At 44.3% G+C, this 17,035-nt stretch overlaps 1 protein-coding gene and 1 non-coding gene across 5 annotated transcripts; both read right to left on the bottom strand.

Annotated features, from left to right (window-relative positions):
* Nucleotides 1–993: 993 nt before the first annotated feature.
* Nucleotides 994–16,730, bottom strand: LOC125000190 (bromodomain-containing protein 1-like). Of its 4 annotated transcripts, none has more exons than XM_047575586.1 (13): nucleotides 15,915–16,719; nucleotides 13,058–14,465; nucleotides 12,601–12,769; nucleotides 12,206–12,337; nucleotides 11,978–12,106; nucleotides 10,328–10,640; nucleotides 9,913–10,236; nucleotides 7,354–7,974; nucleotides 6,891–7,032; nucleotides 6,557–6,690; nucleotides 4,615–4,724; nucleotides 4,141–4,295; nucleotides 994–2,637 (listed from the first exon to the last, which is right to left on the bottom strand). In XM_047575586.1, exons 2-13 carry the CDS (start codon nucleotides 14,446–14,448, stop codon nucleotides 2,454–2,456), a joined length of 3,804 nt encoding a protein of 1,267 aa, XP_047431542.1. In that variant the 5' UTR covers nucleotides 14,449–14,465; nucleotides 15,915–16,719; the 3' UTR covers nucleotides 994–2,453. The 4 variants fall into 4 exon arrangements, with proteins under 4 accessions (XP_047431542.1, XP_047431543.1, XP_047431545.1 ...); XM_047575587.1 differs by having other exon boundaries at nucleotides 12,613–12,769; nucleotides 15,915–16,717; XM_047575588.1 differs by lacking the exon at nucleotides 4,615–4,724 and having other exon boundaries at nucleotides 2,463–2,637; nucleotides 15,915–16,729.
* trnak-cuu lies at nucleotides 11,153–11,228 on the bottom strand. Its single transcript has one exon. It is a non-coding gene; the product is annotated as a tRNA-Lys (tRNA).
* Nucleotides 16,731–17,035: the final 305 nt, after the last annotated feature.

The raw sequence follows: 17,035 nt of genomic DNA, 5'->3' as shown, positions 1-17,035 counted from the left end.
GCTTTTCCACTTGAGTGACATTTCACCTTGCCAAGTGCTCAGATATTAGCTTGAAAAAAGAATTAGCCTGACAGTATTTTTGCTCATTTATTTTACTCGATTTTCCCATTTCATTACATTTCTGAGACAAATCTACTTCTACTTGACTCAATTTATGTAGTTTGCTAGTGAGTTTTTAAGTTGTACTTTAAGATTTTACCAAGCTAGTTTCAGATGAGCTGTTAGCATTTCCAAACGAGACACATTTTCTCCTGTTAGCTGCTAGCTTGAGAAATATTGAGTCTGACTCACTTTTAGTTTTTTTTTCTTAATATATTAATGTATCTACATTCCAGCACCAAATAATCTATGTTTACTCAATTTGTGTATTTCAGTGATTAATTTAATGCCATGTATGCGCTACTTGTTTCAGAAGTATGCTAACACATTCACAAAATTATTTTCCTATCCGGTATTAGCTCGATAAAAAGTGATTTATTTATTTCTATTTTTTTTTTACTTCATATTTTAGTTTATTTGCGAGACTAATAATACTCTTTTGCTATTTTTCCAGGACCACCAGTTTGGGAACCAATTTACTGATAAATCAAAACATGCTTCCTCTTTCTCTACACTGATAAAAAATGTAATAATCCATCAGGTCATGTTTTGCACCAGAAGCACATTAAGTGAATTTCATAATCATTAACACAGGGGTCAGAATATAAGACTTGTTCCTTTAGTTTTACTTATGCAGAGCAGCATAGGTGTAAGGGGGCACTGACCTTTAATAGCTACAACCATGTACAATATATACTTACATTAAAAAAAGCAACTTGGGAGCTGGGGGAAACTGTAACGATTTAATTAATGCGACTCCTAAAATTCGACCTTGTGGATTTACTCATTTTTGAGTCAGCCTAATTTGGAATATATGAATATTACCCACAGAAAAAAAAAATCATTAAAAGGCACCAGGCTGGCAATGTGTCTTAAAGAAGATAAGCCCAAATGTTCATATTTGTATCTTTTATTTTTCCTTTGCTACAAAAAAACAGTCCCAGCAATATTTTGTATGAACCGATTAAAAAAACTACTACAGTTAAGTACAAAATGAAATATACCAAAACTACCCAATGCTACCCAGAAAACAGTATAAAATGAAATGTCTTGAAGTCTACAACTACAAAAAAAAGTTAGAAAAGGTTACTTAAAAAGAAGGCAAGTATCCACCACAAAATGTGCCACTTTACCACAATCAGTTTGCACCTCCTTCGATATATATATGTATATATATATAAAGTAATGCAAATACTTTACAATAAGTTAACGCAGGCACGTCTCCCTAAGACTACAGCAAAAAAAACAACAAAAAAAACAAGTAACAGTCAAACGTATCACATAAAAATACGTCTTTTTTTCCTTTTCTTTTTTTTGGCAAGAGTTTCACACATCACACAGAAGAAAAGGAAATAAATTCATCAGAAAAAGAAAAAAAGAAAATATCTGGGTAGCAACATTTTTGGTTTCTTGAGAACAGTATACGTTCGGTGTCCACAACATCAGACGGTCTGAATGAGCTCCTTACATACTGTATGCCGCATATTCAAACCATATAAATATATATGAACAAAAATAGACTAAAACTATTTTTAATACAAAAAGGATTAATGCCAAATGGAAGCTTACAGTATAAACTTCAATAACTTAAAAAACGGGAATACTTTCATTCACTTTTCAGAAACATTTTAGCCCTAATCTTCTTAATACTAAGGCTTTTGCACTTATTCTTTGTTTGAAATTCTTCTCGATCATACAGCAAAGCGGCACTCACACCGTGGTGCCGAGAATGTGTCAAGTATAAATACTAAGAAAACACCTGTACAGTACCCATTTATGTCAAAACTACAAAATAAGTTAGTGTCAGGCAGCTGTACAGATTATTTACAGTATAAATACAAAGGAAATGGAGCTGTACGGAAACGCGACCTCGACATGATGCACGCGGGAAATGTATTATTTTTGTTCGCTTTAGCTGTTTCGCCAGCTACTTCTGAACGTCTGGTAACAGTTTATCAAAAAGTATCAAATCAACCACTTTTTTTTGTTTTTTTTTAACCTTAAAATGAACGGCAGTCATGATGGAGAAAGGGGGGGGGGGTGACAAAATAACAGAGCAGTCTCTGCGCACAGTTACAAGCCTGGAGGTGGAGAGGACAGATAGACACATTCATTTGAGCAGCAGCCGTATCCCATCGGCACATGGTAGGAGTGTGTACGAGCAGGAATGGATGAGGAAGAGACACCACCTGTTACAGCAGGTGCCCGGTAAACATTTCCAGTCTCCTGCAGAGGCGGAAGGGGGGATGGAGGGCGGCCGGGATGGCGGGGAAAGGGGGGGAAAGGAGGGAGTGTGGGGCGCTGGAAGCTATTTGGTTACAGGAGAGGTACGGGTTAGTGTGAGGGCGTCTTCGTCACTCCCCGTCACTGAGGTCGCTGACTGGCTCGTCCTGCACTATGCTCAGGTGGTTCATGGCGCGGCTGAAGGCGATCTGGACAGCCTTGCGCACGCTGGACGTGCGTCCCTCCATCATTTTGATCTTGTCTATGGTTTTGTCCATCCCCAGTGGAACCATCTTGGACCTAGGAAGCCACTGCCTGAGAGAGGATAAACAAGAAGGGTATTAATATGAGGTGGTGGCAAACATGTTTCTAAAAATGTACTTTCCTGACTCTCCACACATTTTTCAGACTGTATTTGAGTACGAATAGATGGACATTTATCAAGTAAATACGTTATTTTAAAATCCAACTTTGTCATGCGATTGTCTTGTACATCAGATCTCGTGTGAACAAAACTAAGACACATATGAAGGAGATCCAAAACTTTACAGGAGCATCGTCAGGACTGAAAGCAGATTGGATTTAAAACTACTAACAACAGAGAAAAGCCACACAAAATAAAAGAGATACGCAAGAAGTGGCAACTAAAGGGAAAATATTATGGAAATATGACATATCTCTGTAATCAGTAACAATAATAATATATAACAGGAAGTCGGCAGTGATACCCGGCCCCAGTATGTTTACTACCTGACCAAGTTCAGTACACAACTTTTAATTTAAGCTGCAAAAGCATCAAGGAAGAGAACTGATGTCTATGAAAAGAGGGCCACTGCTACATACACTCGCATCGTTTTCCTTTAACATGCTGAATAAACAGTTTATCTATCTCCTTTTCTAATAACTACATCCGCATCACTCAGACATGTACAGACAAGCTTAATGTTCAGGTAATGCATATAAAAGCTATTTTTATTCTGGATTTGGTGCAGTTGTGGGAGCCGTTTTGTCACATTTATTTTGTAGTGGAAAGGTCCAGTGCAGCTGTAGCACAGGTGCTGTTTTTCTTCTTTTCCGCTTCTATAATCAAGGGACAACTGTGTGGAAAGACAAATATTTTTCACATTGTCTTTTCCTTTTTACAGACTGATATCACGTGGATGTTGAACTCCGTGTTGTTTTTCCTCCTCAACCAACATTTCAGTGTAAAAACTAACCTGGAGATTAATAAGTAATAGAGCGATAGCAGTGTTTTAAGGTGTGACATAACATTTGGGGTTAATAAGAGTTTGTAAGGCTGTGACGACTACACATTAGTCATAAAATAAAATAAAAAATTTGCAATTTTATAAAAGTGAGCGGCTTTAATAAACACATTTAATGATTGTGTGATTCACTGGGGTTACGTCTATGGAACACAGGAACACACGAGGTAAAAAAATATCACAGGCTTCCTGCAGGGACACAGAAGAAGAACCGTGCCAAGAAAACTGATGAAAGATGTTTGGGAAGAGAAAGTGTAAAGATTTACAGTTATTCCTCACGCTCATTTTAATGATTCAACTACCCGCGTTGTTTATTGATGCGCTGATATACGACTGACACCCTGTGCGTTTTGACGGGAGTCCAGGTGAGATCTCCTCTCGCGGCGCGAGCCGTTTGTCGTCCTCTTGACAACCGGTGTCGCGCGGCCCGCGAGAGAATAACGATCAGCTGACAGACAGCCTGACAGGTTTACCCTCGTACAAACCTGCGTCTGCTCGGATCACTCGCGCAGATAGCGGCGCTTAAATCACTCCTGCGGGTGGCGACACTCACCAGCTGCGCTTGTTGTCGAAGAAGAGGACGAGGTAGAGTTTCCCTTCGGCTTTGTACTGCATCTGCTCCCCGATGCGGAGCACGTCCATGGGGGGCATGGGGATGGACACCCCGTTGTGCTGGCAGCCCACACGCGGCATGTGGGGGTCGATGATCTACGCGCAGCGGGCGAGACATTCACACACGGGATCAGTGCGGCACACGGCAACATAGGTCTATACTGCGTATACACACACAGGCAACATGCATGCAAACTACCAGCTTGTGGCACTAAGGCTCCTCATTTGTCCATTCATGCAAAGATCACTTGGTTTACAGTGTTATGCTGCCACCTAGAGGAAAAGCTGAACATCTATCCTGTCGCCACCTAAAGTGAAACTTTTTGCTTTATCCTCTCGTCATAATTTCCCAAACTCAAAAAAAAAAACTTTACACTTTAGTCAGCAATTGTCATTCTCTCCCGCAAACACTCACCAAGGCAGGGTAGGAAGGGTATCCACTACATTTGGCCCAAACTAGCTTTAGGGGTTCCAATGCAACTGTTGCAGCACTAGCGGGCATCCAAATATTGCTGTTGCCAACCTCTATGGAAGCGGGAACAACACCAAACAAGTTATGTGTGGGTTTAAACACACAAAGACATACACACACACGCACACATACACAGGCACAGAAAGAAACACGTTTGGAAACGCCATGCTGTAAGGAGCGCACCGAAAATCAGGACGGGGGGGGGGGAATTAAGAGCCGCGGTGAAGGACGGATATTAAAATCTACCAGCCGCTCCTGGTGTTTAATTAGCCAAATGTGAACTTTAGATGAAGGGGAGAGTCTCCAGATGCTGACTGGTTACATGCCACGGTGGCAGGAAGAGCGCGAAGACTCGGCAGACACTGCCAAAACTCACAAGAACTTGGCTGATGGCTGCTGTTAATTTCCAACCCTGCTTTTTTTTTTTTGTGTGTGTGTATTTGTGTGTATACCAGGTGTCTGCAAGATATATCAAACTCGACATCGAAATATTACGGTTTGTCGAAGATAAAAGTACAAGGAAAAGCACTGTTGCTTTCAGGTATTTACAGTTCAGCAGCTTTCATCCGATTAATCCGCGAGAGTTTGCTCGGAGAGGGTGTGGCTGCTCAGATGTATGAGATAATTTCTCATCTCGACTGGGCCCCTTCTTATCTATAATTAAAGGCCAATGGGAAGAGGACCTAAAATTGAAACTGGATGATGATACATGGGATTCAATTCTGAGTCCATACTCTCATCTATCTACTCCTAAGCTTTAAAGTTGAGATAAAGAGATATTAGGCTCAGATTTATCTTCTGTACTTGCTGCACGACACACTGAGGAGATGTACTGAAGACGCCGTGAAAGATGTTTGAGATGCGTCTCAGTCAATCAGGCTCCGCTGACAGCGATACCGGGGGTGCTAACGTTATACGGTGCACATTAAAGGCCGCTGCTTCTACATCTCTGGCTGCTAGTTGACTAAATCTTCTTAAATGGAAGGATAAAACCCCATCCATCCATGCTCTCTACAGTACAGTAAATGAGACCCACTGTGATCTACATTATGAGGCCTGGCAGCCGTTCATCTCACATGCCGCCCTCGATATTCTGCTCTATGTATCGAGGATGTTTGAACTTGAGAAAACATGTGCAACAGATTTAATGCTGCACATATGTGCAGTGATTGTTCTGTGTGAATACAGTTTTTAATTTGTACTTATTTTATCTTATTTTAACGTTAATTCTTGGAAATAAAATGTCCTGCAGACACCTGGGATAACACACAACCACTTTACTTCAGGGTGTATTTTGTAAATGTTACCTAATGATGATGGTCTACGCAATTCGTGTATGTTTTGGCATTTCTATGCAAAAGGAAATTGCAGATCATAAGACTTTAATATGCACCCGCTTGTCAGTTGATAAGGTACACTGGTAAAAATCAATGCATTCTAATACAACAGTCCGGTGCTAAATCTTAGCTTCATTACTGGTATAATGTTGTCAGGTTTGTGTTGAATCAGCATCAGACAGGTGGGAATTTAATAGAACTTTTCGTCAGTTCAATAGTTCAATAGTGAAAACACAAAATGAAAACACATTTGGATAAACAGCTCTGAAACAAATGCGATAACATGCGCAAAGAGAAAATGAGTGGAGGACTGCTGCATTAGAATGCATTCGTTTTCACTGGTGACCATGAGCGTATACATCTATGAGGTTCAGCTTTTAATTGCCTCAGTATGGATCTTTCAGGTTCTCCATTTACATGCATGGGAAACTATTTGAAATGATATTAAATCATTTTGCTAAATGTCAGATAAATCAATTATCAGTATCTCTGTCAGAAACGTGTGTTAAGTTGACTGTGTTATTACGTGTATTATGTGATTACGTTACCGGCAGCGATTCGTGCAGCTTTCGCAAAATTCCCAGTTTCGATGCAGGCGATTAACTCGCTCTTATCGTCCACAGTGTTTCTCCGGACCAAGGCGGGTTTCCCCTTACCACATTTTGGAAGACTGAGAACGGTGCTGAAAGCCGAACAGAAGAGAGGAAGTCAAGTTGAGAATTTAAAGCGCATGGCATCACGACGGCTGGAGGAAGTGAGACCTCGCAGTGAGATGTTTGCGTGACAAACAGCCAAACAAGATAAACAAACCATGTGGTTATTCACTGCGTCTTCATTTATATTTTAGCTGCGGATTCTCAGAAAACGGGCACTATTTCCCACCTGGTGCTTCCCGGCAGGCTGCTACAGGATGAGATGGAAGACTCGGAGGCGCAGCGTCTTCGCGACTCCATGGGTCTACTGGTTCTACTGGTTTTTTCGAGCTCCTTCTCCTCCTCCGCCTCCAGAAAACCACTTGACAGGCCTGAGAGGAGCCAGACCAGCCAGTTACACACAAATACGATGCTGTGCTCCGATCTGAATCCGAGCCACTCATGTCAAATGATCATGCAGCAACAGCTTGTCCGGGCCAATCCCTAATCTAATTTTAGAGAACAGCTCTGCTGTTGCTTACTGCTGTGCTCTTTGGAAAATGTGACGCTCGTGAGCGGCGTTAATGGCTAATTGCATTGTTTGCTGCTTTAAATACTGCTGCGGTGATTTAATTAAAGTCGTGAAAAATTGCTTTTCGAATTCAAAAGAAATGTTCAGCCATGCGGAAAATCATTTCTCTGCGAATTCTCACCAGTGTCGAGTCTTTTAACAGGAGACTCGCCCTCTTCCTCCGGCTCTCTGTCTCCTCCCTCCCCCTCGCTCTCTCTGCTGCCGCTGCGCTTCCTCTTTTTGCCGTGAAGCAGCGTCTCCAGCCGGGGTATAACCACCGACAGGAAGGACTTGGAGCCCAGCTGCGAGTCTTCATCTTCCACCTCCTCCTCCCCCTCCTCCTCCTCCTCCTCCTCCTGCTCCTCCCCGCCTTCTTTTCGGCCCGTCGCGTTCGCGACCCCGTCCCCGCTCCTGGGGGGCTTGTGCTGGCCGGCGGCCTTCGACTTGCGGAAGAGGACGTCGGTCCGGCGGCCGACGGCCCCCCCCGTGGGCTCGGCGAGGGTCGACGTGGCCACCACGCTCACGTCCCCGTCCAGCAAGGCGCTCTGGAGGCCGCCGCGGGAGTGGCCGTTGAGGCGCGGCGCCGAGGAGAGGAGGTCCGGTATGTCTCCGTCCAGCTTGACTCGCTTGCCGCGGGTCTTGTCTTCGCGGTCTGGGGCGGCGTCGATCGGCTTGAGGGTGGGGGGCTCGGAGTCGGCGTCCGAGCGGATGAGGGGGGGCATGGCGTCTGAGGGCTCCAGCTTGGGAGGAAGAGACTTGTCTCCTGGGAGGTTGAAGAAAGAGAAGCACAACTGTCATTTTTTTTACTTGACAATTGTTTACTTTGGTTTTTGAACGATGTCTAGGAGGTTTTTACCATGAGATGTGTGGAGAAAATGCAACATCTAAAGACAAGCCTATTTTGAGCAACACAGCTGCACTTAACCAGATAGTAAAGATCAACTCGTATGGATTTTTTAGGATCAATACCGATTTTTTTTTTTACATCAGGATTGGCCGATGGCCGACACACGATGCCAATTATCCTGAGCCAATATCTGGAGCCGACTCTGCTTTTCTCCCTCCATTTACATGATAAAAATGACACAATTGTAACTAACAACCCGCACTATTAGTTTCCCAGAGAGAGAAAAAAAACGTCAGCTAGCAAACCCCTACTTAACGACGACAGTAAAAGTGCGTATTTGATTGGCTGTCCGTCACTTCCTAATGATGATCTACTACTAAGCAGACCAGCAGTCAAACTGTGTTCATTTTTCTAAATCGATGCACTCGCTCAGCCTGTGTCTAAAACGAGTAACCATAGCAACGGAGACACAGTCAAAGACTCAGTTTTCAATTTACCACTGACTAGCTAACGTCTAATCTTTTAGTGCCTCATCCTCTGAACATGACAGGACGGCGTCTACAACAGGTTGGCTACAGAACCCTCCTGGACTTACTGATTCGTCTGTGAGTCAACTCACTACTTCAGGCTTCAGCTGATAGTAGACATCATCAATCACATGTTATAAATGAGATCCTATATATTGATTTCCTAGTGATTTCAAACCATGAAACTGTGATTGATTATATTAATATTGTCTATTAATTCCTGATAATAAGGCTCGTGTCTGGGACGCCAAAGAGTACAACCAGTAGCCGTTACTGACGGTAATGTGCCGCAGTGCCCTCGCTTCGTCCTTGCATTTGCAGAAACGCTGACGCTGCACGTCATACGGCTTTTGTGTTTGTCTTCCAAGTGAAACAAAGCACTGTTTAGCATGCGCGTGGCGCTTTTATAAATAAAAAATGAGCGAGAAATGACTTTTTCCCCCCACTAGTATTTTAAAATCGGAATTCGGCGGACAGAAAGGGTGGTGACTTTAAGCTGGAGGAGGCCACTGCAGTGACACAGTGTGGCGCTACGGTCAGTCACACTGTGTCGTGGACATGTTTACAAACACCAGCAGCGATTCTGGGAGCTTATTTATTTGCGAGTTAGTTCTTTGGACTCGTGCAGGGATCGGCTCAAGGATGTTTTTTTTTTAGGATTCGCCGATAACGTCTTTTCCCCGGTGCTGCAGCGCTAGCATCGGTGCCAGTTAAACCACCAGGTGTTACCATCTGGTGCAGCGATGTGGAATGAAGTCATAACAAAAGACTTTGTGTATCGGTAAGCCTTTTGAACGATCGACTTTTTGCAGCATATAGATTTTTTTTTCACGCCTCTGCTGTCTTTTTATAGTCCACCTGTGAAGCTTTTCCTGAATACAAACGAAACTGTGCTTTATTTATCAGCCAAAAACCACAACTGCTTTTCCTACACTCACTTGTTTGATTGAGTTTTTTTTTTTTTTTTTTTTTTATACTACCCGCAGTTACAGTTCAGTGACTTTGACAAGAAAGAGACCTGGAGATTAGCAGTGCCTATGGTCGCAAATATTATCATTCAATATCGTCTGGTTTCAATCCCTATTTTTCCACCTCTAACAGAAAATATTTTATCATAATTAGGCCTGATAATTTGACTCAAATGCTGTTTCCTTCTCTTTGAATTGCTGGAAGAAGTGAAAATGTGAGAGGTATGTTTCATCCTGAGAAGAGGGGACCTCACGTGACTTTGGCTTTGTGGCGCATTTTGGTGCTAATGCCAATATCTGACATCTGATGACATTTTTTCCTTACGATACGCAGAAAACGACCCTCCATTCATACATACCCTCGTCGTCTGTGAAAATCCCATTGGGCTTCAGAGCGTCTTCTTTGGCCAGGTCTGGGAGGGAGGGGGCCGACGAGGATAACGTCGACGGAGATGATGTCGATGGGGATGTGAAGGAGGAGCAGTGGTGGTGGGAGGGCAGGACTCTCTTCAGGCTCATTTCGCTGCGCACGTCGTTGATGGTCTTTTTGAGCAGCTTGAGGCGCTTGCTGCGAGAGGGGCTGGACTTCATGGCGCAGGTCAGGTCGAACTTGTCCAGCAGCTGCTGCAGCTGCTTGTCCAGAGACAGATGCTCTCGGTTGGCCGGCACCAGTAAACGGTCCACTGGGGACGGGATTAAAACGATAAAGAAATCAGCTGGAGGTGATTGACACATTGCGAGTCGTGAACAAATTTAACAACTATAACATCTCACCATCTTCCCAAGAAAACGCTGGCTGTGCTTTGATTTCAGGAGCCTCTGTCAAGTGCATGCCGCTCTCCGTGTCGAAGCCGATTTTCTCCACGTCCCGTCGGGCCTTTCTGAGCAAGGCGCCCCCCTGGTCTCTGAGTCGGACGGCGGCTCGGTAGAAATAAGTGTCCTTCGAGTTATATTTCATACAGTTATCAACAATGAGGTTGAAGTCGTTCTCGAACTGATCGAAGTTGTTATAGCTTTGGGCGTCGATGCGCTGTCGCATGGTGGAGAAGTCCATCGGGTGCTTGATGTGGTCGAGGTAGTCAGGCACCTGCAGGAAGCAAATGTGACACATATATCACTGTGCACACAGTTCACATGCTTGTCTAGGATTAAATATAGCAGATTTTGCATTTTATGAATGTGTCAGGCGGCCACATAGGTTTTCACTTATTCGCCTCATCGGAAGGGATTTTCCCACACAGGATAAACGTCAGGTAACATGAAAAGTTTCTAGGTGGCAGTGAAACTTGGTTTGAAGATATGAACAAAGTTGGAATTGAAGTGGACGGAAGTGCTTAAAACTTATTGACCCGACTCGTTGTCCTTTTTCTGTTGAATAAATTCAGTGTTAATAAAACTGAGAAAATGATTCTTCTTCTCTTGTTTTATATCTGGCAGATTCAACAAGTCATAGATGGCAAAATCACCTTCTGCAAGTCAAAAAAGTAATACTAAAAAAAAGGAAAGCCATATAGCTTGTATGCATATCTACTAACGTTTTGGTTGGGGTGTCTATCTCAACACAGTGTATTATCTATATCTTATCGTGGGATTAAAAGCTACACCCAACGTGGGGCTCGAACCCACGACCCTAAGATTAAGAGTCTCATGCTCTACCGACTGAGCTGATGAATGAAATGTGACCTCAGGTTACGCATTCCACTACCAGGAAGTCACATGCTCAAAGCAGGGCGTATTTGGGGGAGGGTGGTTTCTGACCTAAGTCGCTGCGAGTGAGCAAGCGGAGCAAGTAAGCTCCAATCCAACTTCTGACTCTTTCAAGGGCTGTTTGGTTTGTCACGGGTACAGAGGATGAGGAAGTGTGACATCGGCGTTTCAGAGCCAACCAGTGCACACTGGATGATCCCCTAAATATTAATCTCTCGTAAAATAGTTGCAATTAAATAAAAATACACACTGTACTTTTATACATTTCTGTTAGTAGGCTTTCTTCCTCAAAGAAGAACAATGGCTATATGAAAAAAATTTACCAGTCAGCCCTGTTTGAGTCCTTTTAAGTCTTAATGGTCCTTCAAAGTCAGATTTTACCGTTCTTTCACACCAGTCAGTTCTGGTTCCCACAGTTACAGTTATTTTCATATCCTGCCTATTTAAAACGTATGAGGTGTGAGGCTTCCCGGCACGCACAATGCCCTATTCAGCTTTCAGTCAACTTTGTTTACCACAAACAAAGTTTAACCACAAACGGTTTTACGGTTCTCATCTTCTGCACACAAGAATTCAAAGCAACGCAGATGGCATTAACATACAATAGAGCATGGCATTCTCCTACAACATCAAAAAAAAGAAAGCAACACTAGATTCTGTGAGCACGAGTGCATTAAAGAAACGAGAGAAAATGTTTGAACGTGTGCTGTGGCTCACCTCACTGATGTCGACGGGCTGGGTAAAGACCCTGGCCTGGTCTTTTCCCTGCAGCTGATCCAATAGGGTTCTGAGCAAAATGCTAAATGGTGTCAGCTGCATCTCGAGAAGGGTCTCCTGTAGTTTAATCTACAACACGCCACAAAGACAACAAATAAAAACTGTAAGCAAATTATAATTTTTTCACATTTATTTCTTTGGCTACTGCATGGATTCACCCTCCCCTACCTCTTCCCTCTTGAGTTTCTCTCTCTTGCGGATTAGTTCCAGCAGCAGTCGGGCTCTCTCTAGGTCGTGTCGGAGGCGGTGCCATTCCTTCAGCTGTTCCTTTAATGCCCTGCTTTCCTCGTCATTATGCCTCTGATAAATACATGTAAACAAATATGAATAAAACAACTAAACAGAACATAAATCTATCAACTTGCATAACTCGTCTTTCTATCACTTTATGGCGCACGGGTCCACGGTTAGCTCTACATTTGCATGTAAAGCTGGTTTTTAAAAACATAACAGTGCCAAAATGTTTCACTGTTCAAATCATTTTTAAAAAAAATGGACTGAAAGCTTCAGCTACTTTGATAAAAGGCAAAATGAAGACTGAAAGTCTTCTGTGGTTGACTGACAGATGAACAAACCGGTTGTGCATTCTTCTGTGACTGCAGGCTTGTCTGAAGACGTCTGATGAGGGGCAGCCCGTTCCTCGACTGCCTTTTCAGCGTCCAGTAATTTAGGACCAGCTCCACGAAGGCCTTCTTCTTCTGCACCGACACCTGGTTCAGAATGGTCTGTAACCTGGAGGAGACGGGAGGACGTGTTTAAGAAAAGAAAAAAGATGCAATTACAGATACAGTCCATGGGACCAGAGGTGGTGGTTTAAGAGTAATTTCCGTTTCAAAAGCCACAGACTTTAATGAACACCACATATTCATATTAGCAACAGTGGCATGTTAAATCCTTAATATATCCTTTAAGAAGTTAGACACATCCTCTAAGTACGAACACTTCCTCACAAAGCAGCTGAAATGTGCATGTAACTGAACAACACTACACTTCTCATGATACTAAAACCAGTGAGTGTACCTGTGAGCGGGAAAGGTAGGCACAGTAACAGAGACCGTAGCTTCGGTTTCAACCTCAGGCTCGGGCTTCTTGCTCTTACACTTCCTTTTCTGCTTTCCTCTCGACTGTCCTCTCCCCTTGTCTGAGTTATTACACAGTCCGTTTTTGGGTTTGGCATCATCGTAGATGGTGAGAGGCTTCCTCACACACCCGTTGGGCATGTGCGCTCCGCAGTAGGCAGTCTTTTTCACGGAGAAGGTGGGCTCCCCCGTGTCTGTTACCTCCTTGATGGGCTCCATCTTCATGAAGAGGCCGGCCTTCTGGGCGCAGCTGACATGGAAGGCGGTGTAGCAGTTGGCTTTGTGGCACTGGATGCACGCCCCGACGCCCTTCTCCTTGCAGAGGTAGCAGGTGAGCTTCCAGCGGGCTGGAGGAATGTGGCTGACCCCGTCGATGGGCTCGATGAAGGTGGTGTTGGAAAAGCCGACCTCTGGGACCCAGAGGGCGCACACCACGTGGCCCCAGCGGTCGTCGTCCGTCCTTTTCAGCGCCCCGCCCTTGTTGGGACAAAGGATGCAGCCGGCGGGCCGGGTCGGTGACTGGAGGCAGTGTCTGCAGTGCCACTGCCCCTCTGGAATGTAGGGCACGCCGTAACACTCTTGGTGCACGGCCACGTTGCACATGTCGCAGAACAGGATGGCGTTGCTGTTGTGGCACTCTCCGTCCATGCAGATGCAGCAGACGGCGTCCTCGTCGATGGCGGCGTGCTTTTCGCTCCCTTTATCCAGGCTCTCCAGGTGCAGCTCCTTCTCGAATCGGTCGATAAGGAACTCGAAGACGTTGTGAGAGACCTGACTGACCCCCTCGCTTCGCCTTTTCTCATTGACTAATTCCAGCCAGGCGTAATCTTCTTCATCCATGTCATACTCCGTTTCCTCGTCTAACTCTTCCTCCGTCTTCTCCGTGAATTTATAAAAGGCAGCTGGGCGTTTAGGAACTGCTGGAAGGTTATATTCCACAGTGCGGAATTTAGGCTCTGGAAGCTTTGGACCGGCAGCGACGCCGGCATGATGTCCACCACTCTCTCCGTGGCCAGTGATGCCCAGGGCAGCGTTTCTCTTCTCCTGGTTGTTTTTCAGTCTAACCGACCTCAAGAGAACCTGCTGCTGTGGTTTCTCAGCGTTCTCCTTATTGCTGGTGCACTCCATCATCTCCTGCACCGTGGGGTCGTCGTCCGAGATCACGTCCAGCTTGTCATATATGCTGAGCCGATGGATGCGGCCGTCGAGGTCGAACTCGACCATTCGCTGCGCCTGGGCGTAAGTCAAGATCTGCTTGTTGGGAGAGGGCTTGATGGGAGACGGCGGCCTCTGCGGCACCGCGACCCGGTGCTGCCGAGCTTTCTTCTTCATCTTGACACTCCGTGTTGCTGTGGAGACAGACAACGGTTGGAAGAACAAGTTAGACACATAGCACATGTGGGTCAACCACGTTAACCCAAGGGAACAAATGCTTTTTGCAAGGGCAGCTATGTTTAAAGCTTAGTTTTCTGTGTCAAATCTATGCAGCATCTTTTTCACATCCTACGTGGTTGCAAGTCTTTAGGACTTGTGTGCTGGCGTGTCTGCGTCACATTATAATAACGCCACCAGAGTGCACACTTGAACTGATGAGGTTTAAACTTAATCCAAAAGCAACATTTTTCTCAACAGGATCATAAGACTATTCTCACAACTAATAAAATAACTCATTGCTACGATAATGTGGCAAGCTTTGCACCGATAAACACCGGTCTTGGTTCACTTTCAATACGTTTATTTGTCAATCAAATATAAAACACTATGAATGGCACAGATTTGTTTGTTTGGTGGGTGCTCTATAAATAAATTTTGATTGATTGAGTGACTTAATTAGGGACGCTAGTGAAAATGGACGTATTCTAACATGCACCAAGCAGTCTCTTCATTAAAATGTTCGGTGTGTGTTGAGACTGTGTCAGAAAGATGGCAGTTCCACTGTATGATCATTCTGGGGGGTGCAGTTTAAGGTGCTGTTAAAGTGGATTGAATCAAACACTAGACTATCCCTGTGGCTTAAAAGACATTATCAAAATAATAGAAAAAAAATGTCACAATACAACGCAATACAATTCAACAGCACTACATGCCACCGCCTTCTTAATGAAAACAAACGCCTCTCTCTTTAAACCACTGCTGAATACCATACAGTTGGAGGACTGTTAAAAGTTAAGAGAAAAAAAAATATTTTAACTAGTGAACCTAAGGAAGTGACTGGTGTGTGCACAGGACCCAATTTAAAACTGGATTAAAACAAAGAAACATCGAGTGACCTGGCTGTATAATACAATACACTAATAATAGTAATAAAAACATTACGCTCCAACTGCTTAGGTGGCACTTTTATTGACGTGACTGCCCACAAACACAGGGGCCAGCAGCTATGTTGTCAGTGTACATAGTAGCCACTCACACATTACAGCTTTGTCAATGAACTGGGGCATTTAAATGCAGTGGGAGGCGGCCACACACGGTTTTGCGAACACGACCACGAAAGAGTTATCACTCGCCCATTTGGTGCACAGATGCAAAAAAAAAAGAACCCTTTCACACAAATAACTTACACCTCAAATGGCCAAGTTGCTAACAATAACATTAGCTAGCCAGCTAACTAGCACGAGAGGCTAACCGCCCCCTTTAACGGAGCAAATGGCGTCAAACAAAACAAGAGCTATTTCAAAGGAAATGTTAATTTGCACTAAACGTGCACGTGAAATGCACATTTTGCAGATGCACTGCGTGTGCGCTCGACGGCAAAACGCAAAGCACGGGAAAAGGCGAATAAAAAGCAGGGCACGTACCTCGGATTCACGAACAGCTTTGCTAGTTGAAGAAGACGGCAGCTAGCCAGCAGCCTCACAGAGCAATGGCGACACGGCCTGCTCGGCGGCTCCAAATCCGTGCACAATGTTCTCATCCAACGGGCGAGAGCGGGGTCTTTTTCATCTGTTAACAAAAGAGGAAGAAGCCCGCCTGGTGCCCGCCGGGTTCCGATAGCAAGTTCTACAGAGAGGGCAACTATTAGCTCTGCGGGCCCATTCATAAACTGGAGCCTCTCGTTAGCCACAGTCGACCAGGAGCAAACAGCAGAAACAGCAGCAGCAGCAGAAACAGCAGCGATACTACGGACGGATCATCCCCCAACACAACAATGCGTTTCACCAGACAACTCCCACCCGTACGCACTGCTCTACGTGTGACGCTGGAGGTCATGTCGGTGGCGAGTCGTAGATTTTCACACAAAAGCCCATCTGTCACACAATCAACGCATTTTCTTTTGTCAAGTCACTCACTAGCAACACGCAGACAAAGCTGCAGACAAAGACAGTGGAAAAGGGAAGAGGCTGAGACGGAGCTGCTGTGGTGACACTTTGGGGAACACGGGGTGTAAAAGTCACGAGGAAGCGGGTGTGCGTTTCAAACTGTGTGTTGGGCATGACCCGGGGTAAAAGCGTGACTTGCAGTCTTCCTCTGGTCGCAGAGGACAGCAGGGACACGGGCACAACAACAACAACAAACCGCTGCTATGCCCCACCCTGTGTCCGGTTCGTCCCAGATATTATCCTGGACCTGGAAGGTCAAGAAACCCCTCCGGTTCAGAGAAATGCAAATACACATAGTTGGCCTAAAATATCATAATTGCCCAAGTCGTATTTGAGCGTTTTCGGAAAATAAGAACAAACGCAATTTTTTAATAAGCATATTGATATCTTTATTGATATCGACACCCTCTTAAAATAATGACCCAAGTAATTTTTATTTTATTTTATTATTATTATTATTATTATTAGAAAACTCTAAATACTAAATTTATTATCTGATATTTATTAATAAAAATCAATTTGTCAAAAAATAACGTAGGCCATTATTTTAGGAATGTGACGATAAGTCAAAAAATTATTTAGGAAATTATGCTATTAGG

This window comes from Mugil cephalus, chromosome 22, assembly GCF_022458985.1.
Source record: "Mugil cephalus isolate CIBA_MC_2020 chromosome 22, CIBA_Mcephalus_1.1, whole genome shotgun sequence".
NCBI lineage: Eukaryota > Metazoa > Chordata > Actinopteri > Mugiliformes > Mugilidae > Mugil > Mugil cephalus.
Note: the sequence above shows the minus strand (reverse complement) of the source record. Positions and strands in the feature narration are given on the sequence as shown.